The 20,428-nt window shown below is 42.7% G+C and overlaps 1 protein-coding gene across 1 annotated transcript in view; it reads right to left on the bottom strand.

Annotated features, from left to right (window-relative positions):
- The window catches only part of LOC117489087 (netrin receptor UNC5D-like), a gene marked incomplete at its 5' end in the record, with an annotated part of 119,819 nt that overhangs the window by 45,923 nt on the left and 53,468 nt on the right, over window positions 1-20,428 (bottom strand). The window contains 5 exon segments of the mRNA XM_034138313.1: window positions 5,765-5,849; window positions 6,525-6,821; window positions 10,588-10,773; window positions 15,980-16,012; window positions 16,702-16,866. Of these exon segments, the coding sequence (XP_033994204.1) occupies window positions 5,765-5,849; window positions 6,525-6,821; window positions 10,588-10,773; window positions 15,980-16,012; window positions 16,702-16,866 (766 nt within the window).

The following is a 20,428-nucleotide window of genomic DNA, read 5'->3' as shown; positions in this document are numbered from 1 at the left end:
TTGCTTTTATTTTGAAGTCAGTCCTTGGTTGCTTTTACCTAAGGTACATTTTGAATGCAGGAGTTTTACTTGACTTTACGTAACAGAGTACTTCTATACTGTGGTATTATCTGCATGAATGTTTTAGGTGGTAGATAGAGAAGATAGAAATATCATGTAAACTTAAATACTGTTCGGTAAAATGGCTGATGACTTCCTCTCCAAACGTACCACTCGAGTCGTGCAGGAATATCATGTGACCGTGCTGTAGTTCCTTTATAGCCCAACATTAGCCACCTTTAGCTTAGCGGTGGTGATGTGAAGTCATGTGACCGTGCTGTAGTTCCTTTATAGCCCAACATTAGCCTCCTTTAGCTTAGCGGTGGTGATGTGAAGTCATGTGACCGTGCTGTAGTTCCTTTATAGCCCAACATTAGCCACCTTTAGCTTAGCGGTGGCGACGTGAAGTCATGTGACCGTGCTGTAGTTCCTTTATAGCCCAACACTAGCCGCCTTTAGCTTAGCGGTGGTGACGTGAAGTCATGTGACCGTGCTCTAGTTCCTTTATAGCCCAACATTAGCCACCTTTAGCTTAGCGGTGGTGACGTGAAGTCATGTGACCGTGCTGAAGTTCCTGTATAGCCTAACGTTAGCTTTTTAGATCAGAAATCATAAAGTCGTGTTAATATGTGGAGATTATCCTGCTGAACAAAACTTGTCAGTATCATAAACGTTTGTGCTTATTTTCTGCAATAAACCAAAATCCAATCGACAAATCCCTCATAAATCCTTCATCCCTGCAACACTCCATTACTCCCTGACCTCCTCCCGACGTCTCTTACCTCAGAGTTCCTTTTTCCTCTCATGTAATCAGCCTCCCTGCTCTCCTCTGGATCCCTGAGCCAACATCTCAGAGCCTGATCACACATTGAATGTAAAGTGTAGGCAAGGAGCAGATTACCCGCTCCTCGAGTCCGGCAGCGACCTTAAAGAAGCATCCAGACTTTCTCTCATCACCATGAAGAGCCCTCCGATGAGGTGCATTATTTAAAGTGAGCAGTGACTCAGTCCCCTGGGTTTCGGTTGGCTTTGCAAAGTGGCATTTTTGGCAGAAGAGACGGCCAGCTTATTAAATGCACACATTAGCAAACTGAATTAGCACCACCTTTATTTGCTTCCAGTCTCCCACCTGTTCTTCCCACAGTGCTTTTGTCCATTTTTAGATATAGGAGCAGCAGTTTAAAGGTACATTAATCTACACAACAACTTTCAACCAGTGGTGGAAGAAGAAGTCCTGAATTAAAAGTCTTACTTACCTAAAAGTACAAAACTACTGGCATCAAAATATACTTTAAGTAGTGAAAATCATACTCATTGTGCAAAATGGCCCATTTCAAAATAATTTACAGTATATTATTTCATTATGATTAGTAATGCAATGGCGTCTTTCATTTGTATGTTGCACTTTGTAAAGGGGGGGTTTATTTGAAGTACTTTATATCACCATGTATTAATTATACTGGTTTGTCACATTGTGCCTATGTCAATTCTTAAGTTGATTTAGACACCTTCTGTGGTGCACGGACACATTAATCACACAGAGAGAGATAGACGAGAAGCTTCGTGCATCGCTGAATAAAGTCTCCAGATTTGAACATTGATCACATCTATCTTCTGCTACAGCTCAGCATTCATCAAATCCACTTCAGTAATCAAGGGCTGGCAAAGTTACTTGATTGAGAGAACAGCTCTACAGAACATTAACAATAACTTAAACCAATCACCCATCTGTTTTAAAAATACATCACCAGCCACCGTGCTTTGATTTATAATGCCATCATAATGACTATTCAAGTTACTTTGATACCACTTCATCTCTATTCTGCAGCGCACTTGACTGTTAGCAACGAGGCTAATCACTTGAAACAGCATGTACTACTTATCATTGAGGGTGCTACTCTAATAACATTAAATGGGTATTCATTTGCTCTGCTATGAGGAACTCCTGAAATACTGAAGACTTTATGCAAATGTTGACATTTAATGACTCTCAATGCCAGAATAGACAAAGGTCCACAGTGTTGTGGTCTACATTTTACAGTGTAAATTACCTGTCAGTGTGCTATTCAGCTAGCGAACGTTAGCTATCTATCTATAAAACTAGTTAGCGAACGTTAGGAATGAACTTAGCAAGCTAGCTGGTCAAAGTTAGCTTTCTCCTGTTCAAGCTAGCCAATGTTTCCTATCTACTTTACAAGCTAATGTTCGCTGCCAATACAATTATTTATCTAGCTAACGACAGCTACCTATCTAACAAGGTCACTAGGGAATGTAAGCTATCTATCTGTAAACCTAGCTAGCAGACTTTAGCTATCTATCTATTACACTTCCAAGCAAACGTTAGCTCTCTAAGTAGTTATCTAGCTTATGTTAGCTACCTATCTAACAAGGTAGCAAATGTTAGCTCTATCTGTAACCTAGCTAGCAGACGTAAGCTATCTATCTATTAAACTTACAAGTGGACGTTAGCTATCTAAGTAGTTAACTAGCGTACGTTAGCTACCAATCTAACAAAGTTACTAGCAAACGTAAGCTATCTATCTGTAAACTTAGCTAGCGGACATTAGCTATCTATCTATGAGACTTCCTAGTTGACGATAGCTATCTAAGTAGTTAACTAGCTTACGTTAGCTATCTATCTATCAATCTATCAAACTTCCTAGCAAATGTAGCATATCTAGCTAGCTTTCGCCATATTGTTGGCTCTCATCATTTCAATTCAAATTATTATTTAATACCCTATGGTCAGACTTACAATGTGGACCTGTATCTACCGTTCTGAAAGTGTGAGTAATTGTAAACGAACTTGTAACGTACACTAACTTGTGTACCAACTTGTGTACCAACACAAAATAAGGTAATGTGGAAGCGCCCTAGAACAAGCAAAGAATAATGTGAATAAAGAAGCTGCGAATGTCCGAGGAGTCTTGTTTTCTTGCGATAAAATCATTCAGAATGCACTAGTTTTCAGTTTTCAGTCTCCTTTGTAAGACACCCTGAAATCTATTCTGTAGGCCTATTATATTAAGCTTTAGGGGACACGACAGAAACAAGGAAAAGAGACATTTAGCATAACAATATAATTTAATTTGATGATTGAATGATGCGCTTCCTGCTCATAAACAGCTGGGCCTCTCATAAAGCACACATAGGGAAACTCGTTCCATCATTACAGGCTCTTCTGCTACCCGGACAAAGCTGTTACTGCCTCAGTAGATTGAGGGATTTATCTTTTCAATACAAAGCGCACATAAAACCTCCGAGGGAATATGTCTGACCTAAGCAAAACTTTCAAAAGATTTAGATGAGCCTTTGAAAAGCTCCCAAAAAAAAAAAAAGAAGCAGTTTTTAAATAGAAGTGAAGTAGTTTGGACAGGGATTGTGGCAGGAAACAGCTCCCAGCATGCACTCTGGCAGCAGGATGCAGACAGCGATTGACAGCTGCAGAGATGACAGGACCACAGGGAGAAATATGGCCGTCTGTAGTGAACACGGGAAGAAAAAGCACTTGAAAAGCACATCTGGTGGTCAGGATTGCACAGCACAGCAGCTCAGTCCATCGAAGGGTCATCATTACCACGCTGTGATCAGAATACGTAACTCAGAGAGGAGATCGCCTCTGGAGACGTCTGCTTTACTGCAACCATCACTCCTCCCTTCATCACCATTTAAAGGTCTCCTATTATACTATTTTTAGGCATAATGATAGGTCTCAGATGTATACAAATATATAAATACATGTCTATTAAGTGTTTTGTTCATAATACCAAACAGATCATGCATTTTAGAAATCCCTCATATCCCTCTGTTTCAGCTGTTAGAGAAACGCTGATTCTGGGTCTAAAGCTTTTTTTTTTTTTTTTAAAAGAGAGAGAGAGTAGATCTCATCAGGAGAACTCTCCCAGCAGAAACTCAGCTAAACGCTGCCGTGATTAAACTCCATATCATGTTCCAAACCACATCAGGGATTCTCTCTGAAACAGTATGGAGCTCAAACTCTCTCTGTCTCTCAGGTTTACCACAAGGTGACTTCCTTTTAATTTCCTGCTTCTTCACACATGCTCTCTCCAGTACAAGTTAGCTCTGAGTGTTAGCATGCTAATGTAAACACAGACCATATTACTTCCAGAACACGTCTCATTTTAGTAATGTGGTCATGACGCAGCAAATCTGGATCAGCTCCGTTGCTCCCCCGTTTTTAGAGATGTGGGTACGGAGGAAAAGAGAGAGGGGTTTATTTCCTGACACTTTGAGAGTCTCCTGACACACCGGGGACACACCGGGGACACACCGGGGACACATGGTGATGTAGTAAAGACATCAAAAAGTGCATTTTGCATGATATGTGACGTTCAAACTCCCTTCGAGTCCTGACGCTCCGAAACTACAGACTGACTGCAGAGGAGGAAAAACAGAGAGGCTTTGTATACGAGCAGGAAGCTAAATGATCGACTCCATTACCCCCCCTCTCCCCAGAGTCCAGACTAACACCTCCAAAACCCAGCAGTGTGAGGAAAGGAACAACTGGAACAGTATAAACAATTTGTGAGAACACAGCATGTCCTTGGTGTGAAAATAGAACCGTTACTAAATGAGGGACGATCTACGTAAACAGCATTATAGAAAATATCTGACAAATTAAAACGATCAAACTTTGACTTTTAAGAGTTCAGTTTGTTTAGTTTTCCTTAAATACTAAATACTAAATACTCCTCTCATGTGAAAGACAAAAGGAAACTGCAGTACCTACTTTTCCTTTGACCTCACACCTTAAACAGAAGCTTCTGGAAACACACTCTCAGGGTTACTACCATACGAGTATATGTACACATTATGCAGAGGGCGATCACAGTATGAATACTACCATACGAGTATATGTACACATTATACAGAGGGTGATCACAGTATGAATACTACCATACGAGTATATGTACACATTATACAGAGGGTGATCACAGTATGAATACTACCATACGAGTATATGTAGTACACATTATACAGAGGGTGATCACAGTATGAATACTACTATACGAGTATATGTAGTACACATTATGCAGAGGGTGATCACAGTATGAATACTACTATACGAGTATATGTAGTACACATTATACAGAGGGCGATCACAGTATGAATACTACCATACGAGTATATGTAGTACACATTATACGATCCGTGTATCCATCATTTCCTGGTCTTCTCTAAAGAAGAGGGACCAATGAAAACGTTGTCATGTTGCCGTTGTTCAGCATGGAAACATTCATTAGCTAACAATGACATTATTGTTCTATTAATATAAAGGGAGGTCAGGTACTCTTTAAAACAGCTGCTAGTTATGGGTACTTTTTACTGAAGTACATTTCAAAGCCCTCTTTACTTTTACTTGAGGAAAGAAGTTTAGTCAGTACTTCTACTTTCACCAGAGTATTTTTAAACACGAGTATCTGTACTTCTACTCGAGTAAAGGATGTGTGTACTTTTACTTGAGTAAAGGATGTGTATACTTCTACTTGAGTAAAGGATGTGTGTACTTCTACTTGAGTAAAGGATGTGTGTACTTCTACTTGAGTAAAGGATGTGTGTACTTCTACTTGAGTAAAGGATGTGTGTACTTCTACTTGAGTAAAGGATGTGTGTACTTCTACTTGAGTAAAGGATGTGTGTACTTCTACCCTCTCTGGCGACAGACACACAGACGGATGCTGAGAGGATCTTTGTGTTCGCTCACCTTGCCTCTCCGTCATTGATCACCATGAACATCTCGCAGGACTCGTTCTCCGCCACGGCTCCGCGAGGAACCAGCAGACTGACCCCTGGACCAGAGACACAAACACACATGAACATCCCGACATATAATAATATCATATATTAAAGAAGTACAGCTGTCCTACATGCAGAGGGTAACGGGATATTCATGAGCAGAGGTGGGAAGTAACTAAGTATATTCAAGTTCAGAGGTACTTTATGTACTTCTACTCCACTAGCTCAAACTCTTTCTCTCTCAGGTTTACCACAAGGTGACTTCCTTTTGATTTCCTGCTTCTTCACACATGCTCTCTCCAGTACAGGTTAGCTCTGAGTGTTAGCATGCTAATGTAAACACAGACCATATTACTTCCAGAACACGTCTCATTGTTTCTGACAGCAACGTTTCTGATTGGCCCGTGGGTGTAAAGCCCGCCCACATTTTAGTAATGTGGTCATGACGCAGCAAATCTGGATCAGCTCCGTTGTTCCCCCGTTTTTAGAGATGTGGGTACGGAGGAAAAGAGAGAGGGGTTTATTTCCTGACACTTTGAGAGTCTCCTGACACACCGGGGACACACCGGGGACACACCGGGGACACACCGGGGACACACCGGGGACACACCGGGACACATGTTGATGTAGAGAAGTGACTTTTGCATGATAGGAGACCTTTAAAGAGTCCTCCACACAGACAGGTGGAGGCGGTGTTGTTTCTGTTATCTACTTCCTGTTACTCTCACCAGAGTCTGGCAGCACCAGGCGGCCTCCGGTGGGTCCGAACACTTCGCTGGCTCTCAGCTGTTTCCCGGCGCTGAGCGGCCCATTCAGCGTCATAAGGCCCTTTTTGTGCCGTTCCTCTGTGTCGCTGTAGTCCCGGTTCGAGTCCCGTGGGAAGGAGCTCTGCACTTTGACCTTGATGTCCGGCAGTGGGTCGAACAGATCCTTGTTGGCGGCGTCGTGGAAGCAGAGCGGGGTTCTGAAGCTCCGGCCCGACGTCAGGTCCGGAGGCACGGAGGAGTTCAGCAGCAGAGGGTTTCCTGCAGAGACACAGAGACACAGAGACACACCGTCAAATCACTGAGCCTCCGACGCGCCGCACGCACGCACACACAAGATAAAAAAGGACAATAACTAGAAACATATAAAAACAATGTAATGTTCAACTAGTATTAAAACTTTCCAAAATAATGTATATGTAATTTAGGGCATAACCAAAATAATACTCCCATCGAGCCACCATCGGATTAAAAGTTACGTTTTGACACCCCCCCCCCCCCCTCACTTATCACGCCCCCGGTAATTAACGATTTCCCTAAAAATAAACCAACATTACCCCCCCGCCCTGCAGCAGCTGGGCAGCAAGGACTCTGAGACTCGCCTGTTATCTTGGCAGCAGCTCCCCCCCCCCACTGGGAGCTCCTCTCATTTACAGACCAGTGACCCCCCCCCCCCCCCCCCCCCCACCACCGTCCTTCAGCAGGAAATGACTCCAGCTGATAGATTATGGAGATCCAGCTGTGTGTGTGACTGCAAAGCATTCAGGAGAAACAAACAAACACGAGGGAAGTGTAATGTGGTCTAAGGTTTAAAATCTCTGTTTTCTTTCATATTTTCTCTTCATTTCTTCTTCCCTAACTAAAGGTTTGGTGTTTATAATTTCCGAAGATATTGATAAATGTCCATCACAGTTTCTCCGAGACTAATGCGGTGTCTTTAACCCAAAGATATTCATGTTTCATTTAAATATTATTATAATTTTTTTGTTTTACACATTCAAAATAAATCAAATCAAAAGGCTTTTATTGTACTTTCTACAGACATAGAATATAATTTGTACCCCTTTCTACTTATTTAAAGGTGGGGTAGGTAAGTTTGAGAAACCGGCTCGAGATACACTTTTTGTTATATTCCATGGAATGCTCTTAACATCCCGATAGCAATGAATATCTGAAGTGCTTTGACAAAAAATACATAAATAAATATCATCAGTGGAAGCTGTAGTACTGTAAAAAGCACGACCAATCATCTGAGCCGGCCCGGCTAAAATAACTGGATGGCCTACCTGCCTGTCAGCCTTCCATCTGTGCACAAACTTATCTGGTGCCCTCATTGGTCATGTGCACGTTCGTGTGTGTTGGAGGAGGGGCTCTGTGAGGAAGTGGCAGATTTTTCCGGTTGTGTATTTTCAAATTCTAGCGATCTCGAGCCGGTTTCTCAAACTTACCTACCCCACCTTTAATGTCATGCTACTATTTACATGCCCCCCCCCCTTCCTAGGATACATGACTATTATATTGTTACAAATATCATTTTAATTATCATTTTGTCATTTATTACACTCTTTTTGTCTAATCCCTCAAACACACACACACACACACACACACACACACACACACACACACACACACACACACACACACACACACACACACACACACACACACACACACACACACACACACACACACACACACACACACACACACACACACACACACACACACACACACACACACACACACACACACACACACACACACACACACACACACACACACACAAGCTGGCCTCTTTAAACAGGATTTATGACCTGCACAAAGTAGCTCCTCACACACACAGCTACATCGAGCCGGGGGCAGATATGAGGCGACGATGGACTCTCCCCCCCACGAAGGCTATCACTCGTGCTAACCCAGAAACGTCAGTGACAGACACCCTGTAGCGAGGCAGAAAGTGGATTGATGCTCCATATGCTTCACATTTATCCAGTGGGGGGTCAGGGAGGTGTAATCTAAAGGGGGGGGGGGGGGATTGATTTTCTGCAGCTCGACAATAACAAAGAAGCATGTCTGTGAGAAGAAGACAGCTCCTTTCACTGATAATGGAGAGGTAAATCCTGAGGATGCTACATGCTAACAAACAGCATTTTAGCACTTAGTGGTCTCTCATTGGTTTTCTGAATGTGTTTTTGGTTGTAATGCTGAAATAAGGTCTGTGGTTAACACAAGCTGTAGAGATTTTAGCGTTTTGTTCTACGACATAAAATATGTCAGTAAATACCCCACTGGTGGATTTAAAAATGGTGGTTGCTAAAAAGTTTCTAAATCACGCCCAACATTAGCGACCTTTAGCTTAGCGATGGTGACGTGAAGTCCTGTGACCGTGCTGTAGTTCCTTTATAGCCCAACATTAGCCGCCTTTAGCTTAGCGATGGTGACGTGAAGTCATGTGACCGTGCTGTAGTTCCTTAATAGCCCAACATTAGCCACCTTTAGCTTAGCGGTGGTGACGTGAAGTCATGTGACCGTGCTGTAGTTCCTTAATAGCCCAACATTAGCCACCTTTAGCTTAGCGATGGTGACGTGAAGTCATGTGACTGTGCTGTAGTTCCTTTATAGCCCAACATTAGCCTCCTTTAGCTTAGCGGTGGTGACGTGAAGTCATGTGACCGTGCTGTAGTTCCTTTATAGCCCAACATTAGCCTCCTTTAGCTTAGCGGTGGTGACGTGAAGTCATGTGACCGTGCTGTAGTTCCTTTATAGCCCAACATTAGCCTCCTTTAGCTTAGCGGTGGTGACGTGAAGTCATGTGACCGTGCTGTAGTTCCTTTATAGCCCAACATTAGCCTCCTTTAGCTTAGCGGTGGTGACGTGAAGTCATGTGACCGTGCTGTAGTTCCTTTATAGCCCAACATTAGCCTCCTTTAGCTTAGTGGTGGTGACGTGAAGTCATGTGACCGTGCTGTAGTTCCTTTATAGCCCAACATTAGCCACCTTTAGCTTAGCGGTGGTGACGTGAAGTCATGTGACCGTGCTGTAGTTCCTTTATAGCCCAACATTAGCCTCCTTTAGCTTAGCGGTGGTGACGTGAAGTCATGTGACCGTGCTGTAGTTCCTTAATAGCCCAACATTAGCCTCCTTTAGCTTAGCGGTGGTGTCGTGAAGTCATGTGACCGTGCTGTAGTTCCTTAATAGCCCAACATTAGCCTCCTTTAGCTTAGCGGTGGTGACGTGAAGTCATGTGACCGTGCTGTAGTTCCTTTATAGCCCAACATTAGCCTCCTTTAGCTTAGCGGTGGTGACGTGAAGTCATGTGACCGTGCTGTAGTTCCTTTATAGCCCAACATTAGCCTCCTTTAGCTTAGTGGTGGTGACGTGAAGTCATGTGACCGTGCTGTAGTTCCTTTATAGCCCAACATTAGCCACCTTTAGCTTAGCGGTGGTGACGTGAAGTCATGTGACCGTGCTGTAGTTCCTTTATAGCCCAACATTAGCCTCCTTTAGCTTAGCGGTGGTGACGTGAAGTCATGTGACCGTGCTGTAGTTCCTTAATAGCCCAACATTAGCCTCCTTTAGCTTAGCGGTGGTGTCGTGAAGTCATGTGACCGTGCTGTAGTTCCTTAATAGCCCAACATTAGCCTCCTTTAGCTTAGCGGTGGTGACGTGAAGTCATGTGACCGTGCTGTAGTTCCTTAATAGCCCAACATTAGCCACCTTTAGCTTAGCGGTGGTGACGTGAAGTCATGTGACCGTGCTGTAGTTCCTTTATAGCCCAACATTAGCCACCTTTAGCTTAGCGGTGGTGACGTGAAGTCATGTGACCGTGCTGTAGTTCCTTTATAGCCCAACATTAGCCGCCTTTAGCTTAGCGGTGGTGACGTGAAGTCATGTGACCGTGCTGTAGTTCCTTTATAGCCCAACACTAGTTAGCTTTTTACTTCAGAAATCATAGAGTGGTGTTAGTGTGTGGAGATTATCCAGCTGAACTGAACATGTAAGAATCATAAACGGTAGTTTCTCTTACCTTGTCTGGTGGTCTTGAAGTTGAAGGACTGGAATCCCCCGGTGAGGGCGGAGGAGTCGATGACGTCGACGCCGTACTCGCTGTGGTTCTTCCTGTAAAGCATCACCGCCACCACCAAGATGGCCACCGCGATGATGCCGGCACCGAGACCCGAGTACAGAGCCACGTCGTTGGAGCTGTCCATACCTGAAGAGATGGGACAGAACACAACAAAAGATTTAGAGTTAGTTCTCAAGTAAAGCACAAACAAAGGCCTGTTGCTAATCAAATACAAGAGGCTCCAAGTTAAAGTCAGCTGGGATTAAAGACCACTTTTTAAAATGAAAATAATATATATTTACTGTTAGCAAATCTCAAAAGATAAAGGTTTCCGCTGTCCAAGAATCATCAGCAGGAGAGGACTCTTTAAAGGAGACATGTCATGCTTTTCCGGTTATCACCCGTCCCCTTGTGTTATGAAGGTTTTTATGCATGTAAACGGTGTGCAGAGTCAAACCCTCAAAGTACACCCTGTAGCGAGTAAAACTCTAACACAGAAAATACCTCCCCAAAACGCCTCGTTGGAGATACGTCATTGTCCATTTGATTCTTCCGGGTACGGCATGATGTCAACCCGTACCCGGAACGAAATGGACCAATCCGCGGAGCCGTTACGTTAAGCCCCTGCTGATTGGTCTAAATTGACCAATCCACGGACTTCCTCACACACACACTCAGTGCAGGCAGCTCTGCTGATTCCTCCTCCCTGGCTGCAGGCTGATAACAGACAGTTGGGATCGCGGTGAAATTCTCTCCGCAGACCCATTCTCACAGCGTTTATCAACCTTTTTCTTACTCAATATCAGCAGGAGGACTCTTTAAAGTAGAGACACTACATACTGATATTCACCTGAACATCAGCAGGAGAGGACTCTTTAAAGTAGAGACACTACATACTGATATACACCTGAACATCAGCAGGAGAGGACTCTTTAAAGTAGAGACACTACATACTGATATACACCTGAACATCAGAAGGAGAGGACTCTTTAAAGTAGAGACACTACATACTGATACACACCTGAACATCAGCAGGAGAGGACTCTTTAAAGTAGAGACACTACATGCTGATATACACCTGAACATCAGCAGGAGAGGACTCTTTAAAGTAGAGACACTACATACTGATATACACCTGAACATCAGCAGGAGAGGACTCTTTAAAGTAGAGACACTACATACTGATATACACCTGAACATCAGCAGGAGAGGACTCTTTAAAGTAGAGACACTACATACTGATATACACCTGAACATCAGCAGGAGAGGACTCTTTAAAGTAGAGACACTACATACTGATATACACCTGAACATCAGCAGGAGAGGACTCTTTAAAGTAGAGACACTACATACTGATATACCGGAGGGATTGTGGTTTGATAGCATTCATAACATCTACGTTAACATCTACGATCACCTCAAAGAGTTGTTAGAAAAGGCTGATTTAACATCAAGGTCAAACACAGTAACAATGTGTTGAAACAGAAGTGTGAAGATGGACCATCTGCTTTGTCTCTGCATGCTACATTATGCAGATCAGAGGAACATGTCCAGACGTTTTTCTAAACTGTTCCACATCCCATTCAGGCTGCTTCTCACCCAGTGGCCTGGATCTAATGGTTGTGATGGATATCTCAGCGTGAACAGATGATGTGCCGCTGGTCAGGAGACGTCTCACAGACCAATCAGAGGGATATTCATCTAGAGTATTCCTACCAGGATGATCACACGCTGCACACAGAGTTAAAGTGTGTCCATTTAATCATCACAGCTTCCTTTAAAGCTGCAAAGAAGGTGCAACTTTAACACCAGAGGTCAAAGAAGTATTCAGATCCCTCAAAGTGCTAATGGCGCACTATAAAAGCACTGTTGCAAGTAGAAGTACTCACAACACAGTGTAAAAATACTCTGCTCCAAGTAAAAGTACTCACACCACACTGAAAAAATACTCTGCTACAAGTAAAAGTACTCACACCACACTATAAAAGTACTGTTGCAAGTAGAAGTACTCACACCACCCTATAAAAGTACTGTTGCAAGTAAAAGTACTCACACCACACTATAAAAGTACTGTTGCAAGTAGAAGTACTCACACCACACTATAAAAGTACTGTTGCAAGTAAAAGTACTCACATCACACTGTAAAAATACTCTGTCGAAGTAAAAGTACTCACATCACACTGTAAAAATACTGTTGCAAGTAAAAGTACTCACATCACACTGTAAAAATACTCTGTCGAAGTAAAAGTACTCACATCACACTGTAAAAATACTGTTGCAAGTAAAAGTACTCACACCACACTATAAAAGTACTGTTGCAAGTAAAAGTACTCACATCACACTGTAAAAATACTCTGTCGAAGTAAAAGTACTCACATCACACTGTAAAAATACTGTTGCAAGTAAAAGTACTCACACCACACTATAAAAGTACTGTTGCAAGTAAAAGTACTCACATCACACTGTAAAAATACTCTGTCGAAGTAAAAGTACTCACAACACACTGTAAAAATACTCTGCTACAAGTAAAAGTACTCACATCACAAGTAAAAGTACTCACACCACACTGTACAAATACTCTGCTACAAGTAAAAGTACTCACATCACAAGTGAAAGTACTTACAACACAGTTTAAAAATACTCTGCTACAAGTAAAGGTACTTAAAGCACACTGTAAAAATACTCTGCTACAAATAAAAGTACTCACATCACAAGTGAAAGTACTCACATCACAAGTGAAAGTACTCGCATCACAAGTGAAAGTACTCGCATCACAAGTGAAAGTACTCACATCACAAGTGAAAGTACTCACATCACAAGTCAAAGTACTCACATCACAAATAAAAGTACTCACAGCACAAGTGAAAGTACTCACAGCACACTGTAAAAATACTCTATTGAAGTAAAAGTACTCACACCACAAGTAAAAGTACTCACATCACAAGTGAAAGTACTCGCATCACAAGTGAAAGTACTCACATCACAAGTAAAAGTACTCACATCACAAGTGAAAGTACTCGCATCACAAGTGAAAGTACTCACATCACAAGTGAAAGTACTCGCATCACAAGTGAAAGTACTCACATCACAAGTGAAAGTACTCGCATCACAAGTGAAAGTACTCACATCACAAGTCAAAGTACTCACATCACAAATAAAAGTACTCACAGCACAAGTGAAAGTACTCAAAGCACACTGTAAAAATACTCTATTGAAGTAAAAGTACTCACACCACAAGTAAAAGTACTCACATCACAAGTGAAAGTACTCGCATCACAAGTGAAAGTACTCACATCACAAGTAAAAGTACTCACATCACAAGTGAAAGTACTCGCATCACAAGTGAAAGTACTCACATCACAAGTGAAAGTACTCGCATCACAAGTGAAAGTACTCACATCACAAGTGAAAGTACTCGCATCACAAGTGAAAGTACTCACATCACAAGTCAAAGTACTCACAGCACAAGTGAAAGTACTCACACCACACTGTACAAATACTCTGCTACTAGTAAAAGTACTCACAACACAGTTTAAAAATACTCTGCTACTAGTCAAATTGTGAAGGGACTATTTCAAAAGCATCACATGTTCACATCTGAGAAGTTTGATCCATACTTGATAATTAGTAAAGTAACAGAACAGTATTTCCCTCTGAATCATCGAGTAAAAAGCGGCGTGAGAAACAATATTGAAGTACAGCACGTGATAGGGCTGCTCGATTATGGCAAAAATCATAATCACGATTATTTTGGTCAATAATTGATATCACGATTATTAAATACGATTATTCATTGACTTTGAAAACATCCATTTATTGAACTTTAAAACAAATAATAATTTGAACAGTATCTTTTTAACTGTTGATTTCCCTGAACGTATAATTCAACTGAAAAACCAATACACAAATAAATTAAATAAATTATACATTTAAATAAATAATATCAAAATAATAAATACCAATAAACAAGATCAACAAATATTTTGGAGCGCACTTCCACACGCTACTAAACATATATAAATATGATAAATACAAATAAATTAGACTCAAATTAATTAGATCAAATATGTTGCAGTGCAGTCACAACCAAGCAAAGCTAAATAATAGTTTTTTTCGATTAGGTTGTTTTCGTAATTGTGGCAGGCCAAAATCGTAATTGCGATTAAAATACGATTAATTGCACAGCCCTAGTACGTGAGTCATATTCCTCCTCTGATGATGTTCCAGGTAAATGAAACACCTGAGTCTCTCTCAGCTGCTGAACCAGTGATTGAGAGCCATCGCAGGACGGGAGGACGTAAATTGGTGGAATGAGCTCGTTAGCCGTAATTAGGAGCCATTAATGGTTGATAAGGCAGCACATGTTCACCTGTCACAACCAATCCTGCTCCGGCTCAGAGAGAACGCTGCAGAGTCACGCTTGTCATAAAACGTTGAATAATGACACGCGTGAGTAATGAGCATCGGTCGTGTTAAGAGACGTGAGTGTTGTACTCAATTAGGATTCTCAGTGGATTACACTGTGCAGCTCAAGCAAGCATTGATATCTGAGACCATGGCTGGATATACTATGTTCAACTTATAATGCTTTTTTAAATGTAAAATAAGAAAGATCCAGAAGCCTTTAAGAGGATCTGTGGAGATGCATCAATCTGTTACACTTTAAAGTGGACCTATCATGCTATATTTGAATAATATAGTGTAACCCATACGTATATAAGGCATATTTATACTTTTTTCTTTTCAAAATACCAAACAGATCATGCATTTTAGCCATGCCTCATTTCGCTCAATTTGACATTTTTTAGCTCTGTTTTAGCAAGGGCTGATTCTGTGAGAACAGCACCACCTACAGGCCTGGCATATGTACTACAGCGTCTCCAGCGCTTTCGAACGGCAATGGCCGTGGCTGTCTCCTCCTGATTGGTGGAGTTGGCCCAATAGCCGTAGCGCCACCGTCCTGACGTCAGGACAGTGTTCAAATCTGGATCAGTTTTTATCAGATCCGTTGCAGCCCCTTTTTTAGAGATTTGGGTATGGAGGAAAATAGAGAGGGTTGTGTTTTCTGACACTTGGTGAGTTCCCTGGAACACCGGGGACACATATTCATGTAGAAAAGACGTACACACGTGCATTTTGCATGATAGGTCCCCTTTAAGAGAAAAACAGGCTAACCCACAAACACAAGGTGATCATCAGATGTACCAGATGTTCAGAACTAACGTCCATCACTCTGTTTTCTGCTACACTCAGAGTCTATCATCTCTCAGAGCGGATTCAGGTCAGAGCATATTAGTGGCGTTGGCCGGGGGGGGGGGATTGGGGGGGGGGGGAGATGAAAGAAAAGACTCACTTTGAGGTTTAACATCGTGAAGCAGCTTTCCATCTGCAAAGACAGAGAGATAGACAAAGAGGAGAGAAAGTGGTGATTAAAGTCCGAGCGTCTGTCAGGTGACGAACAGAGTTTTTTCTGAGCTGACGGCAGGGTTTAAGATCTCTGATAATGACCGGCACCATTACTGGAAGATAACTGGTGCAGATCAAGGAGGGGAGTATGATCACGCCATTCTCTTTTTAAGGAGGATGAAATAATTGTAAAGGTTCAGACGTTTTACGAGTGAGGAAATAATCATTAAAAAGTAGAAAAGTTTCAGACTTTTTCAAATGCATATGATGGGAACTAGTGGAAGACGGATACATCTGAGCTAGCGAGGCGGATGTTATATATATTTTATATATTAAGAGCCTGTGTGTTTACGACAGACATGAGGAATTTAATGTGTGTTATTTTGAATCCAAGAGATGCTGACTTGAAACCGTTGTTTTACGAAAGGTTTGGAGGAGAGGAGAGTTTGTTCCAAAGCTGCTGAGTAAAGGATGTGTGTACTTTACCATCTCTGTTGTGATGATGATAATGATGATGGTGATGGTGCTGCAGGAGGAAGGATCGGTGTGTGTGTGTTGTGTGTGTGTGTGTGTTGTGTGTGTGTGTGTGTGTGTGTGTGTGTGTGTGTGTGTGTGTGTGTGTGTGTGTGTGTGTGTGTGTGTGTGTGTGTGTGTGTGTGAAGCTCTTACTCTGAGTGCAGAGTCCCTCGGTGCAGTTCTCCGTCTCCTCGCTGTTCCCCTCGCAGCTCCTGCCTTGGTGTCGGGGGGGTGGAGAGGTGCACGCCCTCTGTCGTTGCTTCTCACACTGAGTGTTGCACACCGCCCACTCGCTCCACACCTCCCAGCCTCCGTCCACTGCAGGAGGACAAGGAGAGAGAGGGGACATATGTGTGTGAAGGACATTCCTAAAGGTCACCTATTATGCAAAATCAGGGCTGAAACAGAGGGGATTATGGGATGCTGCAATGATCTGTTTGGTGTTTCAGCCAATCAGAGACAGGCTCTGTATATCTGAGACCTGTGATATATTGATGAGAGACAGTATAATAGGGGACCTTTAATAGAACTGATAAATGGACAAAGTTTGTCTTTTGTTATATTTAATAAAGTAATAAAGAAAGTCAATATAAAAGTCCTCCTCCCTGGAATAAATATATTATTCTGACTTGAAAATATGTATTTCATCCTCACGTCCATTTGTGAAGTACGAACCTGATTAGCCTAGCTTAGCACGATGACATAAAAGATGTTCATTTACTTTACCATATTGTTATATATTACTGCATATATTTCCCCAAATGTCCAACTGTTTCTTTGAGATAACGATATTTCCCTCCAAATTTCCAACAAATACCAAACAGTATCATCCTCTTTGTGGCTGCGCTGTCTCAGCTGTCATATTGCTGCTATATTTACACACATTACACATTTAAATGTTTCCTTAGGGGGCAAACACACACTGGTGCAACTTGCCGGATATTTTCTCCCCATCACCACCGGGCCTGTTTGCATAATGGGATTTGATGCGAGGTTGTGAAATGGAGATCTTCTGGTGAATGCTAATATCTGGAACTCCTGTCATCTGATCAGAAACAGCTCATCATGCTCAGTTTAGCAAACACAGGGACACCATATGGCGCCTCGAGATTTTCTGGCAGTGATGCATCGTGGGCGGCGGGGGAAAGGTAATTTTCCTTTGTGAGGAGCTAGTTACACTTTTCTTTGTGGCTTCTTCACAGCTACTTGAAATGCTAATGATGTGTTTGTGTTGACCGCTGCTGAGAGGATTTTTCTCTCCATACTTGTTGACTGCTGCTAAACACTAGAGTCTGACAAAGAGCTGCAGGAATGAGTCCTGAAACCAGGAAGGGAATCAGCAATTCTGTCTGTGTTTCAGGTTGTTATCCTGAAATAAGGTCTGTGGTTAACACAAGCTGAAGAGATTTTAACATGTTGTTCTACGACATAAAATACGTCAGTAAATACCCCGCTGGTGGATTTAAAAAGGTTGCTAACAAGTGTCTAAATGAGAAATGAGACGACTAAACGTCATCACGCCCAACATTAGCCACCTTTAGCTTAGCGGTGGTGAGGTGAAGTCATGTGACCGTGCTGTAGTTCCTTTATAGCCCAACATTAGCCTCCTTTAGCTTAGCGGTGGTGACGTGAAGTCATGTGACCGTGCTGTAGTTCCTTTATAGCCCAACATTAGCCATCTTTAGCTTAGCGGTGGTGACGTGAAGTCATGTGACCGTGCTGTAGTTCCTCTATAGCCCAACATTAGCCACCTTTAGCTTAGCGGTGGTGACGTGAAGTCATGTGACCGTGCTGTAGTTCCTTTATAGCCCAACATTAGCCACCTTTAGCTTAGCGGTGGTGACGTGAAGTCATGTGACCGTGCTGTAGTTCCTTTATAGCCCAACATTAGCCACCTTTAGCTTAGCGGTGGTGACGTGAAGTCATGTGACCGTGCTGTAGTTCCTTAATAGCCCAACATTAGCCGCCTTTAGCTTAGCGGTGGTGACGTGAAGTCATGTGACCGTGCTGTAGTTCCTTTATAGCCCAACATTAGCCACCTTTAGCTTAGCGGTGGTGACGTGAAGTCATGTGACCGTGCTGTAGTTCCTTTATAGCCCAACATTAGCCACCTTTAGCTTAGCGGTGGTGACGTGAAGTCATGTGACCGTGCTGTAGTTCCTTAATAGCCCAACATTAGCCGCCTTTAGCTTAGCGGTGGTGACGTGAAGTCATGTGACCGTGCTGTAGTTCCTAAGTTCTATAGCACATGTTATTGTAACTTTAAAGCTTTGTAGATACTTTTCGAGTATTCAAGCTTCATTATTTTACTTCCTGCTCGCTGAATTCTTCATGTGTGGTTTCTTAAATTGGCTCCTCGTTAATTTGTTTTGGTGATATTTTAGCAGCTGAGGAACTTTGTGATTTTCTAACTAAAAGGACGTTTATATACTTAGTGAGTATTTTCTGTTTTAATTATTCCAGATATAACACGATATGTTCACACATGCAGAGAGGAGAGCATTAATGCATGCTAAAAGTGTCCCTGAAGCTTCTCTGAAACATCTCACCCTCCACAAAGAGCCTTTATTTGTCGTCTCGCGCAATTAACCTAAATTAAGATGCATTCCTTTCACCACTTACAGTAACAACAATGTGCTTCACACACAGAGCATGTGTTAACACTTCATTATTATAATGCAGGAAAATGTGTTCTATTTTCAGGTGTAAAACATGTTTTGTATAGAGGGGATTATAAAGCTGAACATCTGTCTCTGTCTCAGAGTTAGTCGTCTCATAACTGTCAGTGTTTGTCAGGATATCTGAAATGACTAGGTTAGCTACGTTAGCTAGCTAGCTCACAGCAGATCTGCAGTAACATCTGAAGGAGTCATGTGATCACATTGTTCAAAATAAGACCATTAAACATTTCAGGTAAATTTCCAACAACAGAGACAGTTGTCCAGCTTTATAATCCTGAACGTCACCAAGCGCTCCGTCCCAGCTGTGTGCGTCACTCTTTAGTGTCCCCTGGTCTCCCAGCTGTGTGCGTCACTCTTTAGTGTCCCCTGGTCTCCCAGCTGTGTGCGTCACTCTTTAGTGTCCCCTGGTCTCCCAGCTGTGTGCGTCACTCTTTAGTGTCCCCTGGTCTCCCAGCTGTGTGCGTCACTCTTTAGTGTCCCCTGGTCTCTAGCTGTGTGCGTCACTCTTTAGTGTCCCCTGGTCTCCAGCTGTGTGCGTCACTCTTTATGTCCCCTGGTCTCCCAGCTGTGTGCGTCACTCTTTAGTGTCCCCTGGTCTCCAGCTGTGTGCGTCACTCTTTATGTCCCCTGGTCTCCAGCTGTGTGCGTCACTCTTTAGTGTCCCCTGGTCTCCCAGCTGTGTGTGTCACTCTTTAGTGTCCCCTGGTCTCCCAGCTGTGTGTGTCACTCTTTCTCCTCAAGGTGCTGAATGTTCTTTAAATGCTGCATGCGTTGTCAAGTTGCTGGAGATGTTTCTTCATGTGGAACCTTTGGGTTTTTATATCTGCATCGTTGCTCAAGCTGCAGAACGTTTCTCTTAATGGAAGAGTTTTGGAACGTTGTAGCGCGTTTGTTGGCCACCGTACTTTTCGCAGTTTTGAGTTTTTCCATTCGTGGGGGCATGAGAACTTTTCTGCATTAATTCTAGGTGAGTAACTTTCCTCCATGCAGCAGTTCCCTCTTTGCTCCACCAGTAGCTCAGCAGTTCCCTCTTTGCTCCACCAGTAGCTCAGCAGTTCCCTCTTTGCTCCACCAGTAGCTCAGCAGTTCCCTCTTTGCTCCACCAGTAGCTCAGCAGTTCCCTCTTTGCTCCACCAGTAGCTCAGCAGTTCCCTCTTTGCTCCACCAGTAGCTCACAGATATGTGGTCAGAAAGAACCC

Source organism: Trematomus bernacchii, unplaced genomic scaffold (assembly GCF_902827165.1).
Source record: "Trematomus bernacchii unplaced genomic scaffold, fTreBer1.1, whole genome shotgun sequence".
NCBI lineage: Eukaryota > Metazoa > Chordata > Actinopteri > Perciformes > Nototheniidae > Trematomus > Trematomus bernacchii.
This window is presented reverse-complemented; position numbering and strand designations above follow the sequence as displayed.